The sequence below is a fragment of the Moschus berezovskii genome, chromosome 6 (assembly GCF_049115385.1).
Source record: "Moschus berezovskii isolate FMDL1 chromosome 6, NW_MosBer_1.0, whole genome shotgun sequence".
Taxonomy (NCBI): domain Eukaryota; kingdom Metazoa; phylum Chordata; class Mammalia; order Artiodactyla; family Moschidae; genus Moschus; species Moschus berezovskii.
Genome location: NC_142465.1, coordinates 111,765,081 through 111,786,255, shown reverse-complemented (window position 1 = coordinate 111,786,255; position 21,175 = coordinate 111,765,081). Strand labels below are relative to the sequence as shown.

Here is a 21,175-nt window from a genome sequence, read left to right as displayed (position 1 = left end):
TGTCTGTTCATTTCTTGCTCCAGATCCAGAATCAGCCACTTTACCTAAGAGCTCACTTGCTCAGCGGGATACCAGTGGGGTAGGATGCTCAGGGTTGCAGAATTATCACTGCCTCCAGGCTGTTTCAGTTCAGAGCTGGGAAAAACGTGTTTTTTTTTTGGAAAGATGAAGATTATGAATGAACAGTAGTATTTTCAGTTTAGATGTAGGAGTCTAGATCTGACTCTTAAAGAATAAGTTTTTACTTTACTTCTTTGATTTTATACTTTATATATCCTTTTTCCTCTTAAGCTGAAAAACCTTGGTTCCTCACAATAATGATGTGATTAGCTTTATCCATCAGAATAATTCTTTGAAAATACCAATACCAATGTAACCACTATCAATATGCCTTCAAGATGAGCTTTAAAATTTCTTTGCAATATTTTTCTTTTCACTTGCATGTATCTTACTGAGAATGTACAGAGAAAGATATGTAATATATACAGTTAGCTGAAATAATCCGAGGCTCTATGTGGCTATTTCAACAATTTAACAAATAACTAGATTCATCTGTTTACAAAACTCACGAATTGCTTTCCCCACTTTGTGATATGATTTTATTTTTATTTATGTAAAACATCCATATGATTCTAGGGTCAAAACTATATATATAAAACTAGGTCCCTTCAGAGAAGACTTGCTTTCAACCCTGCTTCTCCATTCTATTCATTTCCTCTTTTCATAAGAAATTTTGGGGGTAAATCTTAAATTCATCTTTAAATCTTTCTTTATGTACTATAAACAAGCATACACTCTCACAAACATTTCTGCATTCACCCACCTTTCTCACGTGAAAAGTGAATACTGGGGGATTCCCTGCTGGTCCAGGGGCTAAGACTCTGTGTTCCTAGTGCAGGGGGTCTAGGTCCCACCCTAATCAGGGAACTACAAGTGAACTACATCCCAGGAGCTGCAAGTAAGACACAGGATGGCCAAATAAATAATATCCTTAAAAGCAGAATATTAAATAAATATTCTGCATCTTGCTTTTTCATTGACCAATGTATTCTAGAAGCGGCTCCATCTCTCCCTCCATTCTGTTAGATGTACTATAACTGATTCAACCAGCACCCACTGCTGGACACCTGGGTTACCTCCACTCTACTGCTATTACAATCAACTGGCACCCACTGTCGGTCACCTGGGTTATTCCCACCCTACTGCTATTCCAAACACTGTAGCAAACACTACAGTAGCACATGCTGAGTTACCCTGTGTAATGTTATTCTGTAATTGTGAAAATGTATCTGTATTTCGGGTAGGAACTTCCCACACCCAGTGGTACTCTAAATCTGCTGGAAATTCTGGCATCTTACTGGGGACCCGGGGATCCTTCCCAGGGTCACAGCAGAGTAAAGTTTTCCTCATTCACTGGCAGTAAAAGTGAATGAGGCCTTGCCCTCCTTTCCCTTGAACAGCGCTCCTCTGATGACCCAGCCCCGGCAGAGGTTCAGTTTCAGCTCCTGGTTCATGTCATCCTCATGGTCCATCTCCACTCGCCGTGCAGACACTAAAACCCAGCCGGACCTTAACTGGTCACAGCTGGTCACAGCACCCTAGGGCTGCTCCTGCTTTCGTGCACACTGTCTTTGCTTCTGACACCTGTGGATTTCCTCTTCTGCCAATAAGCTCAATCACACATCACAGACTCTGAGAGGGGGTTGAAGCCTGTCCAGTATCTTTAGGTTGGGAACAAAAAGCATTTCAGATTCTCTGAATCTGTCAGATTCAGATAACCCATCTGCATGTCTTTTCTTCCCATGCGCTGAGTCTGTGAGGGCTGGGACAAGCACTCCTTCACCCATGTGTCAACCCAGTGCCTAGTAAAATCTCTGGTACATGTGTGTGTGTGTGTGTGTGTACACACATATATCTATATAGTCCTTTTAACACATTTGTCAAATTCAAGAATCTGTTTTCTAAGGTTGGTACATTTGGGATTGTATTTTATTATTGTTCCAGCAATGAGCTTTATATTTTAAAAGCTTTTTCTATGAAATTATTATTAAATAATGCTGTTTTCCCATTTGTATTAATTAAAAATAGATATGCTTACCAAACAGAATTTCTCAAAACTATGAAAAATCCAGCATTAGTACCACAATGAGTTGTCTCAGCCAAAAGAAAATGGACATTTTAACTAACCAACAAAGTTTTATCTCAAACAAAAACATAACTGCTGCTACTTATAATAGCTTCAAAAAGAACCCCAGAATCCAGGCACTCTGGTTTTTCTAGCTTCACAAAGTTTTTTCCTTTGATTTCCTCGTATACAAATTGATTTATGTAAGAAAAAGGAGAACTTTTGATTATGGATATTCGGGTATTTGTTTTGGTATTCAGGGGATTTTTTTTTTTCTTAAGGCTTCATGTAATCTTCCTCTCTCATCTCAAGGGTATTCTTGGATATGTCACCATTTATGGCTTTAGGCTCATAGGATGTCTGTTCTTTAAACATATTCTGTGTTTCCTACCAAAACCCTACTTTGTTTCCCCACTCTTCATAGAAAGCAAAGAAAACACACAGCAAACTTTCTATCTGCCTTTCAACCAATATAATATTGTAAAATAATTTGCCTCCAATAAAAAATAAATTAATTAAAAAAAAAATAAAGGAGCCTAGACTTTTTCATCTTATAATCATTCCTTAGTTCTCAGAAAGGTTTGTGTGGGACTCCTTGCTTCCTCAACAGACAATCACATGTTCCTTCCTCCTTAGCCACCAGAAAACATTTATTTATTAATCATACATTGTCCTGCTTATTGGATACGTCTAACTCTCCTATATGTCATGTAGACTTTAACTTTGAACTCTGGAGGGACAGCAGCCTATACTTTCTCTTTTTCAACAAACATTAATATGAAGATAAAGATATATCCAGTGTTTAAAAATTAAAAGATACTTTGTAAGAATTTCTAAGTTTCGAACACTGTCCCGTTTCTGGCAGGGCTGTGGTGTGGAACTGCAGTACACCAAGGTAAAAACTCAGAGCCAGATCCACAAAGCCACAGAGTTCCAGGAATGAAATAGCTCGTAGGCCAACTTGCTAAACTGACCCAAACCAGTGTCTGAAATGAGACTGTTTAAAACAAAGTGCCATTGAAATTTTATTCCTGATCGCTGCCTCACTTTCTAGCACACGCTTCTCATCTTTGCAATAAACCTGAAGCAACCTTATTACAGTTTTAACGTTACCAGCATTTCTTCCAGCTGTGTGTGTCCTTAAAGAAACAGAAGCTCCACATTTTGCAAAATAACCAGAATATTTAAGGGAATACTAGCCAGATACAGTGAGACTCACCACCACATCTAAGGAAAGAAGACAACGTAGGCAGCCGTTTTCTGTTACTCTAGAAACCAGTGAACAAAAGCCAGGGTCCGAGAGCATTTACCATAGAGTTTTGTCTACACATCAGGTCATCTGGGTGGCTAAGCACACAGTTAAAATTTTACAGATATGGGGGCCACAAACAAGGAGAAGTGACACTAAACTCCTTCACATGTAACAGAAAAGACAGATCCCCTCCATTAAAAAGAAATCTTAGATGGTGTCAAACAGAATCTTAAAAAAAGCACTTTCTCAAGAATGGTGGCACAAACCACAGGTATCAATTACAATGCATCTTAACCCAACAACTTCGTGCTGCAAAGCAGAAAAGTACAGTATTCTCCTTTCAAACAAGATACCCTTTCTTTAGTAAACCCATTTATTTAATGCTTTTTATTAAAAAAATAAAAACATTTCCCCTGTCTGAGGAATAGCGAAGCAGGCAACGAGATAATCTTCAAAAATTCTAAGCACTTTAAACACACACACACACACACACAAGAAAAAAGATACATTTTAGATAAGAAGGATCAAAATTCTTAAAGGGAGAAGTTCTGAGGGAATTTTATGCTTCTTTTTACAAAATCATGGTCCATGTGTGGAAAAGGAATGAACGGAACTGACTCGGAGTTAACTGTGAATCGTGCACTCGCGTGCCCGGACACTGAAGTACCTTCAAACAAACCCAGGGACGTGAACGCATTTGGGTTCTTACTGGAAACCACCCACACTGAGAGCAACTGACAAAGGGCCAGACCCTCAGCTCCAGCTTGTCTTCTGTTCTGAGACCTCACCACAAAAGGACTTCTCTGTACCTGTGTGCTCTCACAAACTTTTATACGTGGTTAAGTTGTTGGAATCAACAAACACTGACCAACGCATTCTAGGTATCTTCTCTAGTCTCCAAAGTTACTTTTGTGTTATGTGTGTGAAATTGAGATAAATAGCTTTTAGTCTTTTGTGTAAAGGAAAATAACCCTGACATTTATTAAAATCAGGCCTTCCTTAAAAAAAAAAATCTTAATTTAAAAAAGTATCTTAAATGATCTCCTATACTTAAAGCTGTGGAAATACTTCACTGATCATTTCAATAAACTCAAGTATCTGAAAAACTCTGATTTCTAGAAATAAACAAGTAGTACCGCGCATAGATTGATTCTAAAGAGGAATGAATACTCATTAAGGATCATTTAAAAGGAATTAGTGGTTAAATAAATTAGTGAAATTGGACAGCAAACCAGTCAATCCTAAAGGAAAACCCTGAATATTCACTGGAAGGACTGATGCTGAAGCTCCAATACTCTGGCCACCTGATGAGAAGAGCTGACCCACTGGAAAAGACCCTGATGCTGGGAAAGATTGAGAGCAGGAGGAGAAGGGGGCAACAGAGGATAAGGTGGTTGGATGGATCACTGACTCAATGGACATGAGTCTGGGCAAACTCCGGGAGATGGTGAAGGACAGGGAAGACTGATGTGCTGCAGCCCATGGGGTTACAAAGAGTCAGACACGACTTAGTGAATGAACAAGACAGCAAAACGCACCTGCTACTAGAGGCATCATTTTCTAAAACACATCAATAAGGTACCGGGGCTGGGGAATAGAGTAAACGCGAAGAGGAGGTTTACGCAGGATCCAGAGTCAAACAGCATGAAAATCCAAACATCTACGAGTCAATAAAAAAGTACACATCAAAGTAAGAACCAGCAACTAGCTGATTCTCGAACTGAACGAGCAAAGACAACTGTGGTTAAAGGCACGGGGGACCGGAAAACCTTTTTTCCAACAGACGGAGGCATTTGGGAGCAGCTGATTAGTGAACACAGCTGGGCTGTGAGGGTCAGAAGAAGCTGGAAGCTGCCCCAGAAGCCCTGCCAGAGAGCGCCTGCCTTCCACCAGCAAGCCCTGGTCCATCTCCTCCCAGTCCCGGAACAGACTGGGAGCTCGGGCTGGGGTAGGGGCGGGGGGACTAGGAGGTGGGGCCTGCATGTGTCCGAGGGGGACCAAACTCTTAGCAGCAGCTTCCAGGACATTCTGGGTCAGAACAGCCTATCCAGTTCACAACTCTGCAGCCACATCACCACGGGTACCCACGTCTGCTACCGGTTCATCTAATCACCCCAAACTGTAGCTCTATTTTGGTGGTAGTCACATTCCACCCAAGGACCGAAGTCACCCCTGGACTTCCTACACATGTGCATGTAGGTTTCACTTAAATCATGTAGAAAACAAAAACTACAGTTACAAAACACTGTTACAACAATACTAGCTTTTATAATTGCCCAAGCATTTACCTCTGTTGAGGTCTTTATTTCTCCATGCCAGTTTCAGACTACTGTCTACTGTCTTTTCATTTCACCTTGCAGGAGGCTCGTCAGCATTTCTCGCTGGGCAGATCTAGTGGTCATGATCTCCTGCAGCTTTTGCCTAACTCAGAATGTCTTAATTTCTCCCTCAGTTTTCAAGGATAGTTCTACTGGATATAGGATTCTTGGTTTCTTTTAGCTCTTAGAATATATCAGCCTCCCCAAAGAAGTCTTCGTCTTCTGGTTTCCAAAGATTCTGATGAGAAATCTGCTGAAAACCCTACTGAGGATCCCTTATATGTAATGATTTCTCTCCTCATCTTTTGAAACTCTGACTACAATGTCTCTCATTTTGAATTCACCTAACTTGGAATTTGCTGTCTTTCAGCAAATATGGGACGTTTTCACCATTATGTCTTCAGATATTCTCCCTGCCCCTTTCGCCCTCTCCTCCTTCCCACGATGTGCACGCTGGGCCACATGATGCTGCCCCAGGGGTCTCCAGGCTCTGTTCACTTTTCTTAAGTCATTTTTCTTTTGTTCCTCAGCCCTGATAATTCCCATTATCCTATCCTCAAGTGCACGGATTCTTCTGCCTGCTCAAATTTGCTCTGAACCCCTCTAAGTGAATTTTTCATTTTGGCTAGTGTACTTTTCAGCTCCAGAATTTCTTTTTTTGGTTTCTCTCTAGATTTTCTCTATTGATATTTCCATTTTTTCACACACCATTTTCTTGACACACCCATTCCATTTCTCTGCCCACGTACGTATATGATAGTAACAGTATTTTACTACCAGAGGTATTTGTGGTGGTAATTTAGGGTTTTAAGCACACAGCTTTTCAAATTTGGCTGCGTGAGAATCAGTCTGTCTGATTTCACATACTGAGTTCTCAGTTAGACTTCTCTCTCATTCAGTCAACAATTTCTAAGATAATTGTTGAAATGAGAAGGTATCTTTTGATATAAGGTGGGGAAGAGATTTTGGCCGGTCGAGATTCTGAATTTTTCAGACTGAGCACAGTCCTTTAGGCAAATTTATTTTCACTGTAATTTAGGAAAGAATTTATTAAAGTGCTATTTATCACGAGACAGAATTACTGGGTTATTAATGATATAGCTAAATGATACTGAGTGGCTCAGACGGTAAAGAATCTGCCTGTAATGCAGGAGACCTGGGTTTGATCCCTGAGTCAAGAAGATTCCCTGGAGAAGGAAATGGCAAACACTCCAGTACACCTGCCTGAAGAATTCCATTGACAGAGGAGCCTGGTGGGCTATAGTTCATGGGGTCGCAAAGAGTCGGACATGACTGAGTAATACACACCAAGGATACTGAAATCTCTAAGCGAAAGCCTGCGATGATGGCACCACATTTTGGTGCAGCAACCATCAATGCTGGCAGTGGAGTAACATGGTCTATTCTGAACCCTAGCTCTGTCGCTCACTAGCCATGTGACTCTGGGCAAATTTCTTGCTCTCTCAGCATCTCCTCTGTACAATAAGGATAACTGTACTTCCCAGGGGGGTTTCTGTGAAATTATATGACTTAATTTGTGTGAAGCACTCAAAACAAGCTTTGACTCAATGAAATTTGGATATTCGTATCTGTGAATGCTTTTTCAAGAAAGCCAGACATTAGTACAGATGGTTTAATTTGGTCGTGTGGGCTGTTCACGGGAAGGGTACTCTGACGGTTACTGCTGCAGTTTATCTACCATCACTCCTCTTGTTTCCTTGACTACAAATCACTTAATTCCATATTCGCTTTTAATAAGTATTCACATTCTTTCAAAGAGACCAAAAGAGGCAGCAGGAACAGATTCTGTGTTGCGCACTGATCTGATTCCTACCAAGAGAAGCTGAGTGGGAGAAAGGTGAATCACCCTGAACCTGTCTTCTTACTCATGCTTAATGAGATCCTCAGACCAAGGTCAAGGGTCTCAGGAAGCAGCTATAAATCATGCCACCTGACAGACAGCGAGGAGGCAGGAATGGGAGGGGCACGTGCAGAGGGGCAGGAAATCGAGGCTGATTTATTTGCAATGAGACGATTCAGGGGGGATCAGAAAGATTTATAAATTCCCTGCGGCATCACAGAAGGCGGCAGTCTGACAATAGGAACGGCCAGCGAGATGTGATGCTCGAAACGAGGGGAAGAGAGGGTCTTATCAAATTCTGTGAAGAATCTGCCTACATCTGGAACTGATGACAAAAGAGACGGAACAGATGGAAGGAAGGAGCCTGGGAGGAATTCAGATTTCCCTGTGTCTCCCAGCCTCTGGACTTCACCGAACTCCAGGCAGGCAGAACTCATCAAAATGGGAGAACTCATCAAAATCCTACATTTCTCTGTAAGACACAAAAAAGGTTTCAGGGGGATAGTGAATAACCAGGATTTTTTTTTCAAACTTTAAAATGCAATATTTACTGCTTTCATAAGATGAGCAAATGTCTATAGACAGATTTAAACAATCCTTACATATGTGTTTCCTTATGCTTTACAACTGCTTATTTTAAAACTGTTCCTAACGTTAGCAGTTAGCAGATAATACAGCTACAGGTAAATACACTGACTTGTCAAAAATTGGAAAATATAGACTTTAGACCTCAAAATCAATTTTATCTATCCATCCAACATTACAGATGAGGAAGATGAGACCCAGAGAGGTTAAGTGAGGAAGCTTGTGACCTGATTTGTTAAGAAAACCAAAAGAATAAATTTGTGTCCAACACTTAGATATCAAGAGATTTATAAATGAAGGGGGTCAAAGAGTAGAGACTTCCAGTTATTAAATCCTGGGGCTGTGATGTACAGCATGGTGATAACGGTTAACAACACTGCATTGTATATTTGAAAGCCGCTGAGAGTCAAGATCTTAAAAGTTTTCATCACAAGAAAAAAAAAAAACCTGTGGTGACAGATGTACACTGACCACAGTACATACACAGATACAATTATTATGCTGCACACTGGAAACTCACATGACGCTGCATGTCGACTACATCTCGGTTTTTAAAAAAGAGCTTCACATACGTGGATTCTCGGTCTGGGGGGAACGGGTGCTTGGGTAACAGGGGGCTCATGTCCCACACGGTCACAACGAGTTGGAAGTAGATGATCTGACTTGAAAAGCAGAAACACAGACAGATGTAGAGAACAAGCGTAGGGACACCAAGCGGGCGGTGGGCTGTGTGGGGGGGACTGATCTGGAGATCGGGACTGACACAGATACACTGCTATACACAAAACAGACAACAGACAGTGAGAACCTACTGTACAGCACAGGGAACTCCACTCAGCTCCTTGGTGACATGAATGGGAAGGAAATACAAAAAGAGGAGACACATGTACACATATGGCTGATTCACTTTGCTGTAGAACAGAAACTAACACAACACCATAAAGCAAATGTACTCCAATAAAAAAGAAAACAAAGTGCCTGCCTCCCTGGACAGCTTTTGCCCCAGAGGGAACAAATGTGTGAGTGAAAATAAGCAAAGGATGGCTTTCCTAAAGGTAAGGAAGAAAACTGATTCCATGGCTAGGAAATTCCAAACTACAAAGATGAGTCTTGAAGTGAAGATTAAAGCAGAGATTAAGCTGAGGAAGTAGGAGGCAATTCCAGGGGGGAGGACGGGGAACGGAAAAACGCTTTGCATCCAGTTCCTTTCAAATAAATCTGGATGCCGTTGGCAGGAAACATGGAGCTGATCCTAATGTTTGTGGTGGTTTAGAGGAAGAAGTATGTATACCGAAGACTTAATATGTAAGAATCTAGGACTGAACGGAGGCAGGATAATTAAAACGAGATGAGCACGTTTATCTGACCAAGTCAGTACAGGCAGTTGAGTCATGAAACAGGGATTGACCTGTAATTGTCTATTCTGTCAACTTCTGGATGCAGTATATCCTAACCAGACAGGTTTCACTCTCCACAGAGGGGATAAGGGCACACAGGACAGCTGGGAGGGTGGCTCATGGACACAGCAGGTACAGGACAGAGCAGGCAGGCCAGGGCCGCAAGCAGAGGAGGGTCCTCCAGCCATGCCAGACACCATGTGTCACCCTGGCCAAGCACCTGACTTCAGCAACACGTGGGGAGTGGATTCACGGAAGCCTCGTCATCAGGAGGCGGCGCCGGGCAAGAGGGACACACGTCCAGAGTGCCTGCTACAGCACTCAAGCTACCTCTGCACTTGCTGCTTTCTTTCTTTGTTCACTGACATTGTAGCTTTAACTGTTTCTATTCTCTTTTCATAAAATGAAAAATCCCTTTATTGTTCTCCCTTCAACATTAGCGGTCACTTTTTAAAAAAATTAATTAATTTTAATTGGAGGGTAATTTCTTTACAATATTGTGGTTTTTGCCATATATCGACATGAATCACCTACAGGTGCATGTGTCCCCCCCATCCTGAATCCCCCTCCCACCTCCCTCCCCACCCCATCCCTCTGGGCTGTCCCAGAGCACCGACTGTGAGTGCCCTGCTTCATGCATCGAACTCACACTGGTCATCTATTTCACATATTAATATACATGTTTCAGTGTTCTCTCAAATCATCCCACCCTCCCTTTCTCCCACAGAGTCCAAAAGCTTGTTCTTTACATCTGTGTCGCTTTTGCTGTCTTGCATATAGGGCTGTGGCTACCATCTTTCTAAATTCCATATATATGCATTAATATACTATATTGGTGTTTCTCTTTCTGATTTACTTCACTCTGTATAATAGGCACCAGTTGTGTCCATAGAGGTCACTTAAAAAAAAATTTATTAATCGCGCTGGGTCTTAGTTGCAGCCCTCAGGCTTAGCTGCCCCACGGCATGTGGGATCTTAGTTCCCGAACCAGGGGTGGAACCTGTGTCCCCTGCACTGGAAGGTGGATTCTAAACCACTGGGCCACCAGGGAAGTCCCTAGATGTCGCTTTTAAGCTAGTTTAATACTCAGATGAACGGGCTTTCCTAGCTGCTCCAGAGCTGGTGGCCAGGGCCCAATGCTGGGGACAATGAAGCACTCAGTAGGTCGCGTCCCGGACAGAGCCCGCTCAGGGGCACCGCCGTCTGCTAGGTCGGCCCTGGGCACACACCTCCTCTGGCCTGAGACTGATGTGTGGGTGATGCTGAGCCTGGCAGAAGGAACCTTGACGTCACAGGAAGCAAACAGTCACCATGAGGGAGGGCTCAGAGAGTTGAGCCCTAAAGTCCTGGAGTCTTCAGTCCTGAGGATGGGCGGGTGAGTGAGGGAAGGGAGACGAGAACATACTCGTGGATCAGACCTGCTGATCTGACGAGAAGCAAGGTCCTGAACACAGAGGAAGAGGGAGACAGGCCTGGCGAGGACACACCTGTCCGCCCCCACGGGCCCTCTTGGGGGTGGAGGCGGCAGGAGACAAGCGGGCTCTGCCGTGATGTCTTGTCTGCTTTCTGAGTTACTGCCGTCTTCCCAGAGCTGAGCAGACACCTGGTATCACACAGCACGTACTTCTCCACGTCTCGGTGTTTCCGAGCCATGCCCCCTCTTGTCATGTGTGTTCCTGTCCAGGGCTGAGCAGTGTCTCACGCAGGAAGACACTGCTATTTGCTGCTCACTCACTGCTCAGGGAGCCCAGCCTGCAGTGACCCTGACACTGTAGAGCAGGTGGACGTGGTCACCAGGATGAGGGGAGTGGCAGTGGCCCCACTGAGACAGGTTATAACGTCCTGGCTGCTCTCTCCCCTCCCTGGATCGCTTGCCTAAGGGGGAGCCAGCCCCACATACTGAGCCACCCCACAGAGAAGCCCAAATGGAGCAGAGCCTAGGGCCATGGGAGTAACTGGGAAGGCGTCCTGTGGCCCCAGCCATAAGCCAGGTAAGTGTAGGCCTGGTCAAGAACTGGACTGCGCACTCATGGGGGTCCTGAGTGAGAACAGCCAGCCTAGACCGGTATCCTGGGCCTGCATGGCGGCTATCAGAGCCCTCAGTTCTGCCCGATGAAGCCACAAGCTGGGGGAGTACCGTGAAGCTGGCCCATGTGTCACAGCAGCTCTCTGGGACCGGTCACCTGGTAACCAGGCGGCGGGCACAACTTGGTAACAGATGGTTACTTAATGCATGACTCACTGCATTCAGATGCTTTTCCATGCTGGACCTATTGAAAATACTTGGGGCAACAGTAAAGTACCCCTTTTCCATTGAGAACTTAAGAGATCAGGGAAATTAAGCGGCCTCGTAATGCTCAACACGTAAAACACACACAACACAACAGAAAATTAAGGATGCTCACGGAAATACCCGACTGAAGAGGACAGGGCCTCCAACTTCTGAAAGGGCCCCGTGGGCGGCCGGCGGGGAGGGATGCAAGGAAGGAGAGTGAAAACCACTGTGAAAAGACTGCATGGACAGAAGGGGATGTTTGGCCTGGGACAGCGAACCAGAAAGCCAGAGACCCGAGCAGGCTTGGGCATCAGCTCGCTTCCCCGGGGGGAGACACATTTCTGCAGGACACCCACGGGACACCTCAGCTTACCACACAGCTGTGCGGCACACACTGCTCGTCTGGAGATCTTGGTTCTCTCTGGAGACACTAACTCATCTCCACTAGCTGTCCCCTGATGAAATGGGTGGGGGGCGGTGTGGCAGGGGTGAATAACGTATAGACATACAGATACAGGGCAGCTCACTTGAGTTTTCTGCAGCCATTGCAGAAGTACAGGTGTGTTATCTACCACCCCTCAGACTCCTCACTCAGCTAAGCAGGCTCATTCATTTGAAATTCTTCTACTGAGTGTAACAGAAACCGATCATTTGTTCAGAAAGTATGACATAAAGACCAATTAGAATTAATCATGGCTCTTAAAATGAGACAGAATGAGCAATGTGGGACTGAGTGACCAAGGGGTATTTTCTTTGCTCAGTTTTCTCGTGTACTATGAAAGAAGTCTTTTTTTTTTTTTTGGTCAAACTACCTGATCTGAAAATGCTTATGTGGCAGAATTCTTAGAAATGCTGAAGAAAACAGGTGAACCTTCCACAAAGGGGAAGCTTTCCTGACCCTGCGTCACGAGCACCCAGAAGAGGGTGGAAGTTCACAGCGACCCCGTCTCTTAAAGGGATGATGGTTCAGGGGTCCCAGTGCTTAAGTGAGTATTACCTATATAAAAGTGAAAGTCGCTCAGTTGTGTCCGACTCTTTGCGACCCCACGGACTATACAGTCCGTGGAATTCCCCAGACCAGAATACTGGAGGGGATAGCCTTTCCCTTCTCCAGGGGATCTTTCCAACCCAGGGATTGAACCCAGATCTCCTGCACTGCAGGGGGATTCTTTATCAGCTGAGCCACAGTTTACCTAAATAAGCTGCAAATATTTTTGTTCATGAGCACTCGGTTGTTTTTGCTGGTCACCCTTCCATCTTGTAGAAGGGGACATCTTCTGGTGTTTTCTCAGCAAAATCAGTCACACAAATAAAGTCTATTTATAAGCAATAACAAACAGAGAAAATTTTCTTATTGTGTAAAAACTGATTTCTGCTAATTCGAACGTTAAATATTATGCTATCAACTGATGACTGATCTTCTAGAAGTAGAAAAGAAGAAATTCCTTAACTTGAAAAACTCTTTTCTACTCCGTTCACTTCAGGCAGAGGAGCAATCATGGGCAGCCAAAGTGCACAGGAAGAATGACGGAGCAGCAGGGGAGGACGTGAGGAGGTGCGAGTGGACCCTGCGAGCGGTACAGGGCTGGCCACTAAAGTGGGAGCAGCACAGGTAAAGAGGACTCAGATTTCAACAGTCAGCTTTCTCCTTACTTTCAAAGGGGAAAACACTTCCCCCCAGTTTTAAAGCTGTGGTAAAGTATACACAAAATTTACCATTTTAACCCTGTTGAAAGCAGTGTATAGTTATGTCTGTTAAGTATGTTTATATTGTTGTGCAACTATCATCAAAGAGGAGATTTCTAGTTTTTATTTTCACAAATGAAGGGGCTCACACAAGTATTCAGCATTAAATTTGGGGAAGGTTTTGGGTGGAAGAAAAAAGGGCAAAACATTTCTCTGTCAGAGCTTACCCAGCCTTGAAGAACAGGAAATCAGTTAAATGAAAATATACTTAGTGCCTTCCATAGAGGGTACCTGATGGGATGTAAAAAACAAACCTCACCAGTCAGTGGTATGAGCACACCAGCTCCACTCCACTGCCGCCTGCCCTGACACGTGACCTCTGGACCTGGAGGCACCTCTCAGGACTCTGACAGCCCTTGAAGATACCCCACAGCGCTCATCAAGGCCACACAACGGTCAGTGCTGTGGACCCCTGGGGCCTGACCCAGAGAGATGTGCAGAAATAAATAAAAACCACCAACAACCAAAAACACCTTTTCAATTCAAGTGGGCAGAACTGCACTAATTTCCCCCAGCCATTGCAAAAGTTAAGAAACATTCTCCAAAGATGTGTGATACCTCCTCAACCAGTCCTCTTACCAAGAAGGCTCTGTGCTTCCTGGACGGAGTCAGAGGCTTGAAGGCTGAGGTCTCTGCTGGGGAAGACGAACTGGACATGGGTCAGACGTCTGACCTGCGTGCCCAGCTGGCAAGGATGCAGGCAGCCCCCACCCTCTGCTCCACATCAGTCATACCTGCTGCTTCAGCTGCTGTACCAGCCGATCCTTCTCCCGCTTCAGGGCGGCCACTTCATCCTGCGTCTTCTTCTTCGAGGACGACAGTTCCAGGAGAGCTATGTTGGCATCTTTTTCACTGATGGCGGCCAGCAGGGCTTCCTGCCTGCATGAGAGAGAACACGCCCAGACTTCAGCCCTCACGGCCATCCTCTCAGGTTATTACCACCATTGCCCCATTTACAGGGGTTGAAGCTAGGTCTCAGAGTACACAGCTGCCCAAATGCACACCTGAACTTGGGGTCCGGGCAGGAATCCCGTTCAGGTCCTCTCAACTCTAAATGTTTTTATCAGGTCGTTACACTGACATCTGAATAGAGAGTTCCTTAGATTCAGTTGTAGTTAAACTTGGAAAAGTAAACAAAGTTAATGACTTCTTTTTTTTAGGTAAGAATTATTCTGTCATTTACACGTTTTACTGATTTGACTCATCCTTTTGATAAGTATTCTGTGGCTTCCACAGAAACCAGGTACCACTAAAACTGAACACATTTTTATGTGCAGAATGTATAACAAACGGCAGACATTAGTAAACAGGATTTAGGAAACCAGCCAGTGGTTCCTGGGGCATCTATGGATCCCTTTATCTCATCAATACAAAGAAGTTTCCAGTCAGGGCTGTATTTTTCATACTGTTCATAGCATTCTCAAGGCGAGAACATTGAAGCGATTTGCCATTTACCAACTGCAAAATTGGGAAATGAGTACATCAAGGCTGTATATTGTTACCCTGCTTATTTCACTTCTGTGCAGAGTACATCATGTGAAATGCTGGGCTGGATGAATCACAAGCTGGAATCAAGACTGCTGGGAAAAATACCAACAACCTCTGATACGCAGATGATACCACCTTTATGAAAGAAAGCAAAGAGGAACTGAAGAGTCTCTTGATGAAGGTGAAAGAGGAGAGTGAAAAAGCTGGCTTAAAACTCAATATTCAAAAAATGAAGATCGTGGCATCTGGTCACATCACTTCATGGCATATAGATGGGGGAACAATAGAAACAGTGACAGATTTTATGTTCCTGGGCTCCAAAAATCACTGTAGATGGTGACTGCAGCCATGAAATTAAAAGATGCTTGCTTCTTGGAAGGAAAGAGCAAAGACATCACTTTGCTGACAAAGGTCCGTCTAGTCAAACCTATAGTTTTTACAGTAGTCAGGTATGGATGTGAGAGTTGGAACATAAAGGAGGCTGAGCGCCAAAGAATTGATGCTTTTGAGCTGTGGTGCTGGAGAAGACCCTTGGGAGTCCCTTGGACAGCAAGGAGATCAAACCAGTCAATCCTAAAGGAAATCAACCTTGAACATTCATTGAAAGGACTGATGCTGAAGCTCCAATACTTTGGTCACTTGATGCAAAGAGCCGACTCACTGAAAAAGATCACTGAAAATACACTGGGAAAGATCGAGGGCAGGAGGAGAAGGGGACGACAGAGGATAATAAGATGGTTGGATGGTATCATCGACTCAATGGACGTGAGTTTGCGCAAACTCTGGGAGATAGTGAAGGACAGGGAAGCCTGGTATGCTGCAGTCCATGGGGTTGCAAAAAGTCAGATACAACTTAATGACTGAACAATAACAACAACTGGGCTTTATTTGGCAATGATCTGCATACTTTGAAACAACGATTTATACTCTCCTGATTCCATGTGGTTTAGCTAACAACTACTTTTGGTTCATATCCAGAAGGAAAAGAAGGTGGGATTTTAGGGTGGGGGTGGGATGTTGAACTAAGAAATTTACAAAATAATCAGAAGGAAGCTGGTGAACAATTAGTCTCATAGTCCAAATGGATTCCTCTGGAGCTCATCTTTTATGGAACAAGTCATCTGGAAGAAGACAGCTTTGATTTACAGGAACTATGTAAGTGGCCTGAGCTTTTGACCCGAGGAAGTGCTGAATCTGAGAAGGCACTGCCCAAGTTTAACCTTGCTTCTGTCTCTTGTTAAGATAATTAGGCTTCAATAGCAGTCATATGGAAGAGTTTTAGTTCAGCCACAAACTGGAAGGCTCTCTTTTGAATGTTCTGACAAGGATATTCTGTATTTGGATGGGGAGGTCTGGGAAACTCTGAACAAGCGGTGCTAACAAATGGAAGATGTAGGTCAGTTTACATCACGGAAATGAAGATTTGTTTAATGAGTCTTTGCTGTTGGAAGGGAAGATTCACTGACCCCGGGATAACTTTCCACTGTCCCCACTTTCTGTGACTCTAAGAAATGGCAGACGGCTTAGCCCATGAAGCTCTAGTCGACACCAAAGGGATAATGACAGTCTAAATATATCCTCTGACCACTTAAAAAAAATATGTTAAGTGGTGAAATGAGCTTAAAGGTGAAGGAGTTCAAGATGGTCTCGCTCTGCGGTTTCCTGCTGATTGCTGTCATCTGTTCCCTTTCGGGGAGCATGGAGACTGACAGGCTGGAATGAGAAATGCACTTTTTCAAGAAGAGGGGCTGCGTTTCTGTGCATCCAAATCAGAATCACACATTTAGCAACAGGCAAGTAACAGAAGATGAGTGAAAGAGAAATTATTCTGTCCAGTTAGACCAAGTCATGAGAACACTTGCTGAATGCCAGACAAAAGGCCATGGGATTGGAGTTCCATTCTGTGTTCAAGGAAAGAAGCACGACAGTATCAACTACTACTAAGCAGCCTATGTTGTTGAAGCATCTTGACTGAATTCAAGCATCTTGACTCTTATAAATGATATGCTTGGCCAGCTAATGTGGTAGAGTTAATCTCTGGGGTAAAATGTCACATTCTCCAAATGCAATATAACAGATGACAACTCAGATTCTAAATTTTAAAATAAAGGATGTGGCATTGGCGTCTGGGCTATTAGGAATGGTGACTTCTTAATAAGATACGTTTTGTAGACTTTTTCCTTTTTCTATATGATTCAAATAGAAATTTTATGTCATTGATGCTATTTACTTCTTATTGAGCGTTGATTATATAGCTCATTGATAATATGCTATGAACTGCACAGAGTCAAATTTTCTCTCCCAATACCCAAGGCTCTCATCCTCTAAAAATTCCCTAGCAGATTAATATACCAATGTCTTTTCCATTTTAAAAGTACACTCTTGATGTTGATTTCTTACATGGGTATGTGCCTAAAAAGGGCAATTCACGGTCAAGAGAATAAAAGGTTTTGATCACATATTGTACATATGATGATGTTAACTCGGTAATGTCAGTATCTTTTGTGGGTTTATTAGTTTTGGGGTTTTTCTCTTGCTTTTGGAAGAAGACAGAAAGTATCAGTCTATCTAAATTTTGGTAAATCTGCAATGGACACCACAGGGGAGAACTTCTTGAAAATAATTTGGGGGATGGGCACAAAAAGGAAAGCTGATAAACAGTAATTCATCTAACTTTTGGGGAATAAGAAAAAGTCTTGTTTCCTCAGTAAAAATGATAGTAAAGACAATATCGCAGGTAAACTTACATGGCTAAGCTTTACAAGGAGCATTCAAGTGTCTAAATTAAAAATTTAAGAATACCCTGCATTCCAGAGGAATGGAATTTAGACTGAAAAAAAAAAAAAAACAGCAAAAAATTTTATTTTAGTAGCCATCTATTCTTAATATAATTGCTTCTTTGAAAAACAAGCTACTTTCTGACAATGAAGTCACATCCATTCATTGGAGAAAAACGGAAAGGTACAGAAAAGTATGAAGACGAAAAAGATAACTGAAACAGTTCCTTTCTAATCAGAGTCAATGATTTGTGATCTGAAAGTCAGCTATTCTACTACTGCTAAGGCTTATTTCAGAGAAAAGGAGCCTTGGTGGGGATGGATAATTGACCTCAGCAGCTTTGCTAACTGAAGGCTCTCTACAGAAAAGAGCACTTGCTGGTGGGACACCTTCCGACTTCAGCCCCCATAAACCGCAGGAGTAACACATAAAACAAAAAAGGGAACACACGCAGGCCACAAGTCCAGAGAAAGAAGAGGAACTAAAACGCTCGTCCACCCAAATTACTCCCCTTGTTCTGTCAGTGGCTTTTCCTCAGTTAAAAAGCAAAATCTGAAAAATGTGCACACGAAATCCTTCAAGGTGATTAGTGACCCCCCACTGCATGACCAACAGGCCACCTGACCTGCATAATGAGGAGGCAGTAACAGAAATCCAACTTTAAGTCATTAGTCTGGTCACTCCATCCCTGGGGCTTTAACTATCCGAACAGTTGAACCTGCCCTTTGACCTGCAAATGCTAACAGAATCAAGATGTCTCAACAAATTCAGCTGTGGCAACTCAGCTTCAAGAAATGGTAAGACCACCCCCTCTGTCCCCTCTCTCTTCCAGCAGATTTCAGAAGCAAAAGGCAAAAATCCACGCAAGGGAGGCTCAAAATCCTCCGGTGATTCCTGAACCTTTGAGCATGACCCATGAGCCCTCTCTCACTGGTGAATGAGAGAAATGACCGCAGTGCTGGAATGACGGTGACCAGTAATTTAAGAGTCCTAGATAAGCCTGCGGGTGTAACATAAACGTAAGACAGAAACGGAGTAAAAATGAAGGCACGTTAGAAGGGTTTGTTTTTCCCTCTTCCTCCAACTGGGTATTTCAAATGGACTGATTACATCATCACGTTTCATAAATTCCATAATCCAGAAAACCCCCCAAGAGCGAGGGGATGAAGCAATGACGAGATTGGTGGCTCTGGAAGGACCGCTGTCAAGGATGTGCAGGCAGAGCCTAATATACCCCAATGTTAAGATAAATCTGAAGTCCTGGTTCTCTCACAAAGGACCCCTTTACTTGAATTTAACCAATTAACTATCCAGAGTGAAATCCTTCGCTCATTTCACTTGGTGAGCAGGTCCTCTTCAGGACTTGTTTCCTCCAGCCTCCCTTGACGGAGGTTTTGGGGAGCATGGCGGACAAACCACCTGCAAAAGCTCAGTGAGTATGGCTGTCGGTGGGCCTGTGAGGGTGAGCCTGGCTGGAATGGCTGATCTTCCAAACTCTGGTTCCCGAGCATCTTCTGTCCTCTCTGGCCGCCTTTACTAAGATACCCAGAACTACCTTTAATGTAAATGTCAACACCAAGTCACATTTTCCAGCCATCATAACAAATCCCTCATTCAATGTGAACTGAACCACCACACTCTGAGACCCACAGACTACCAACACTGAAATGATCTGACTTCCTCTTTGTTCCCCGGAACCAATAGGCAAGTTTGGTTGGACCCTCCTTTTGAACAGTTTTTAGTGAGTCCACTGCTGTGTACCTGGCATGTGCACTACTGTGGTCCCGCCTGCCTTTTATCACCAGTCTGCGAGATTCTTAAAATGCCTGCTCTGACTTCACCCTCTTCTCACTGTCCAACCTCAGCAGGTTTTTTCACTCCACATCAAATACCTGGGACCAGCGACGAGTTTCAACCCACGTTTCATGGACCGTGTGTCCTCCAAGGACCGTGTGTTTCCACGTGGGGTCATGCTCCACCTGAGAGGCCAGGGCTCTCTCCTGGGCTGCTGATTTCTGTCCGGCACGGTCCTCCAGGGCATTCATAGGTGAACGGGCAGCTGCACTGTGGGTGTCCTTCAACCCTTCTCCATTTACGGGGTCTTTAGTTTCCTTTTAACGTTTCTATGAGTTTATTGGTCTCTGAATTTATTTGGCTTGCTAATTTTTTTTTTTTTTAGGATTCAGTTCAGTTCAGTTCAGTTCAGTCGCTCAGTCGTGTCCGACTCTCCGCGACCCCATGAATCACAGCACGCCAGGCCTCCCTGTCCATCACCAACTCCCGGAGTTCACTCAAACTCATGTCCACAGAGTCGGTGATGCCATCCAGCCATCTCATTCTCCGTCGTCCCCTTCTCCTCCCGCCCCCAACCTTTCCCAGCATCAGAGTCTTTTCCAGTGAGTCAACTCGTCGCATGAGGTGGCCAAAGTATTGCAGTTTCAGCTTTAGCATCAGTCCCTCCAATGAACATCCAGGATTGATCTCCTCTAGAATGGACTGGTTGGATCTCCTTGCAGTATAAGGGACTCTCAAGAGTCTTCTCCAACACCACAGTTCAAAAGCATCGATTCTTCGGCATCAGCCTTCTTCACAGTCCAACTCTCACATCCATACATGACCACGGGAAAAACCATTGCCTTGACTAGACGGACCTTGGTTGGCAAAGTAATGTCTCTGCTTTTTAATATATTATCAAGGTTGGTCATAACTTTCCTTCCAAGGAGCAAGCGTCTTTTAATTTCATGGCTGCAATCAGCATCTGCAGTGATTTTCCTTTTAGGGCTTCCCTGGTGGTTCACTGGGAAAAGCGTCTGCCTGCAATGTGGGAGACCCAGGTTCAATCCCCGGGTCGGGAAGATCCCCTGGAGAAGGGAATGACAACCCACTGTAGTACTCTTACCTGGAAAATTCCATGGACAGGGGAGCCTGGCAAACTACAGTCCATGGAATCACAAAGAGTTGCACATGACTGAGCAACTTCATTTAACTGAGATTTCAGTACAATGAATGAGATGAAACAAAAATGGTAAGTGCCAATAAATCATATGGGCTGTTAAGTACGAAGTAGGTAATACTCCAGACAGAGAAAACTGCCTTGGGCTGAAGACATGGGAATTGAGTGGGCCTATTTTGGCAGAGATAATAATAAAGACAGAGAAAGTGACATCGATAGAAGTAGTCACGTGAGGACACGCTACACGACTGGACGAGTGGGTTTCTACAAGGAAGGACAGACTGAAGGGGATGCTGAAAGGTAGCTTTGAACTGGAGCACAGATGGTCTGGGATGGCAGGAAGGAGTAAACACAGGCTGTGAAATTCTTGAGGGTTCAAACCAGAACCTGGCAGACA

General features: G+C 43.9%; 1 protein-coding gene across 9 annotated transcripts in view; it reads right to left on the bottom strand.

The window, feature by feature from the left end:
• ERC1 (ELKS/RAB6-interacting/CAST family member 1) overlaps nucleotides 1–21,175 on the bottom strand; it is a 277,757-nt gene that overhangs the window by 52,858 nt on the left and 203,724 nt on the right. For all 9 annotated transcript variants that reach the window (XR_016037703.1, XM_055396335.2, XM_055396333.2 and 6 more), the window contains one exon: nucleotides 14,294–14,438. Coding sequence is in view for 8 of the 9 variants with exons in the window: in XM_055396335.2 (XP_055252310.1) it covers nucleotides 14,294–14,438 (145 nt within the window). In the remaining variant the exon portion in view is untranslated. The remainder of the gene's footprint in view (nucleotides 1–14,293; nucleotides 14,439–21,175) is intronic.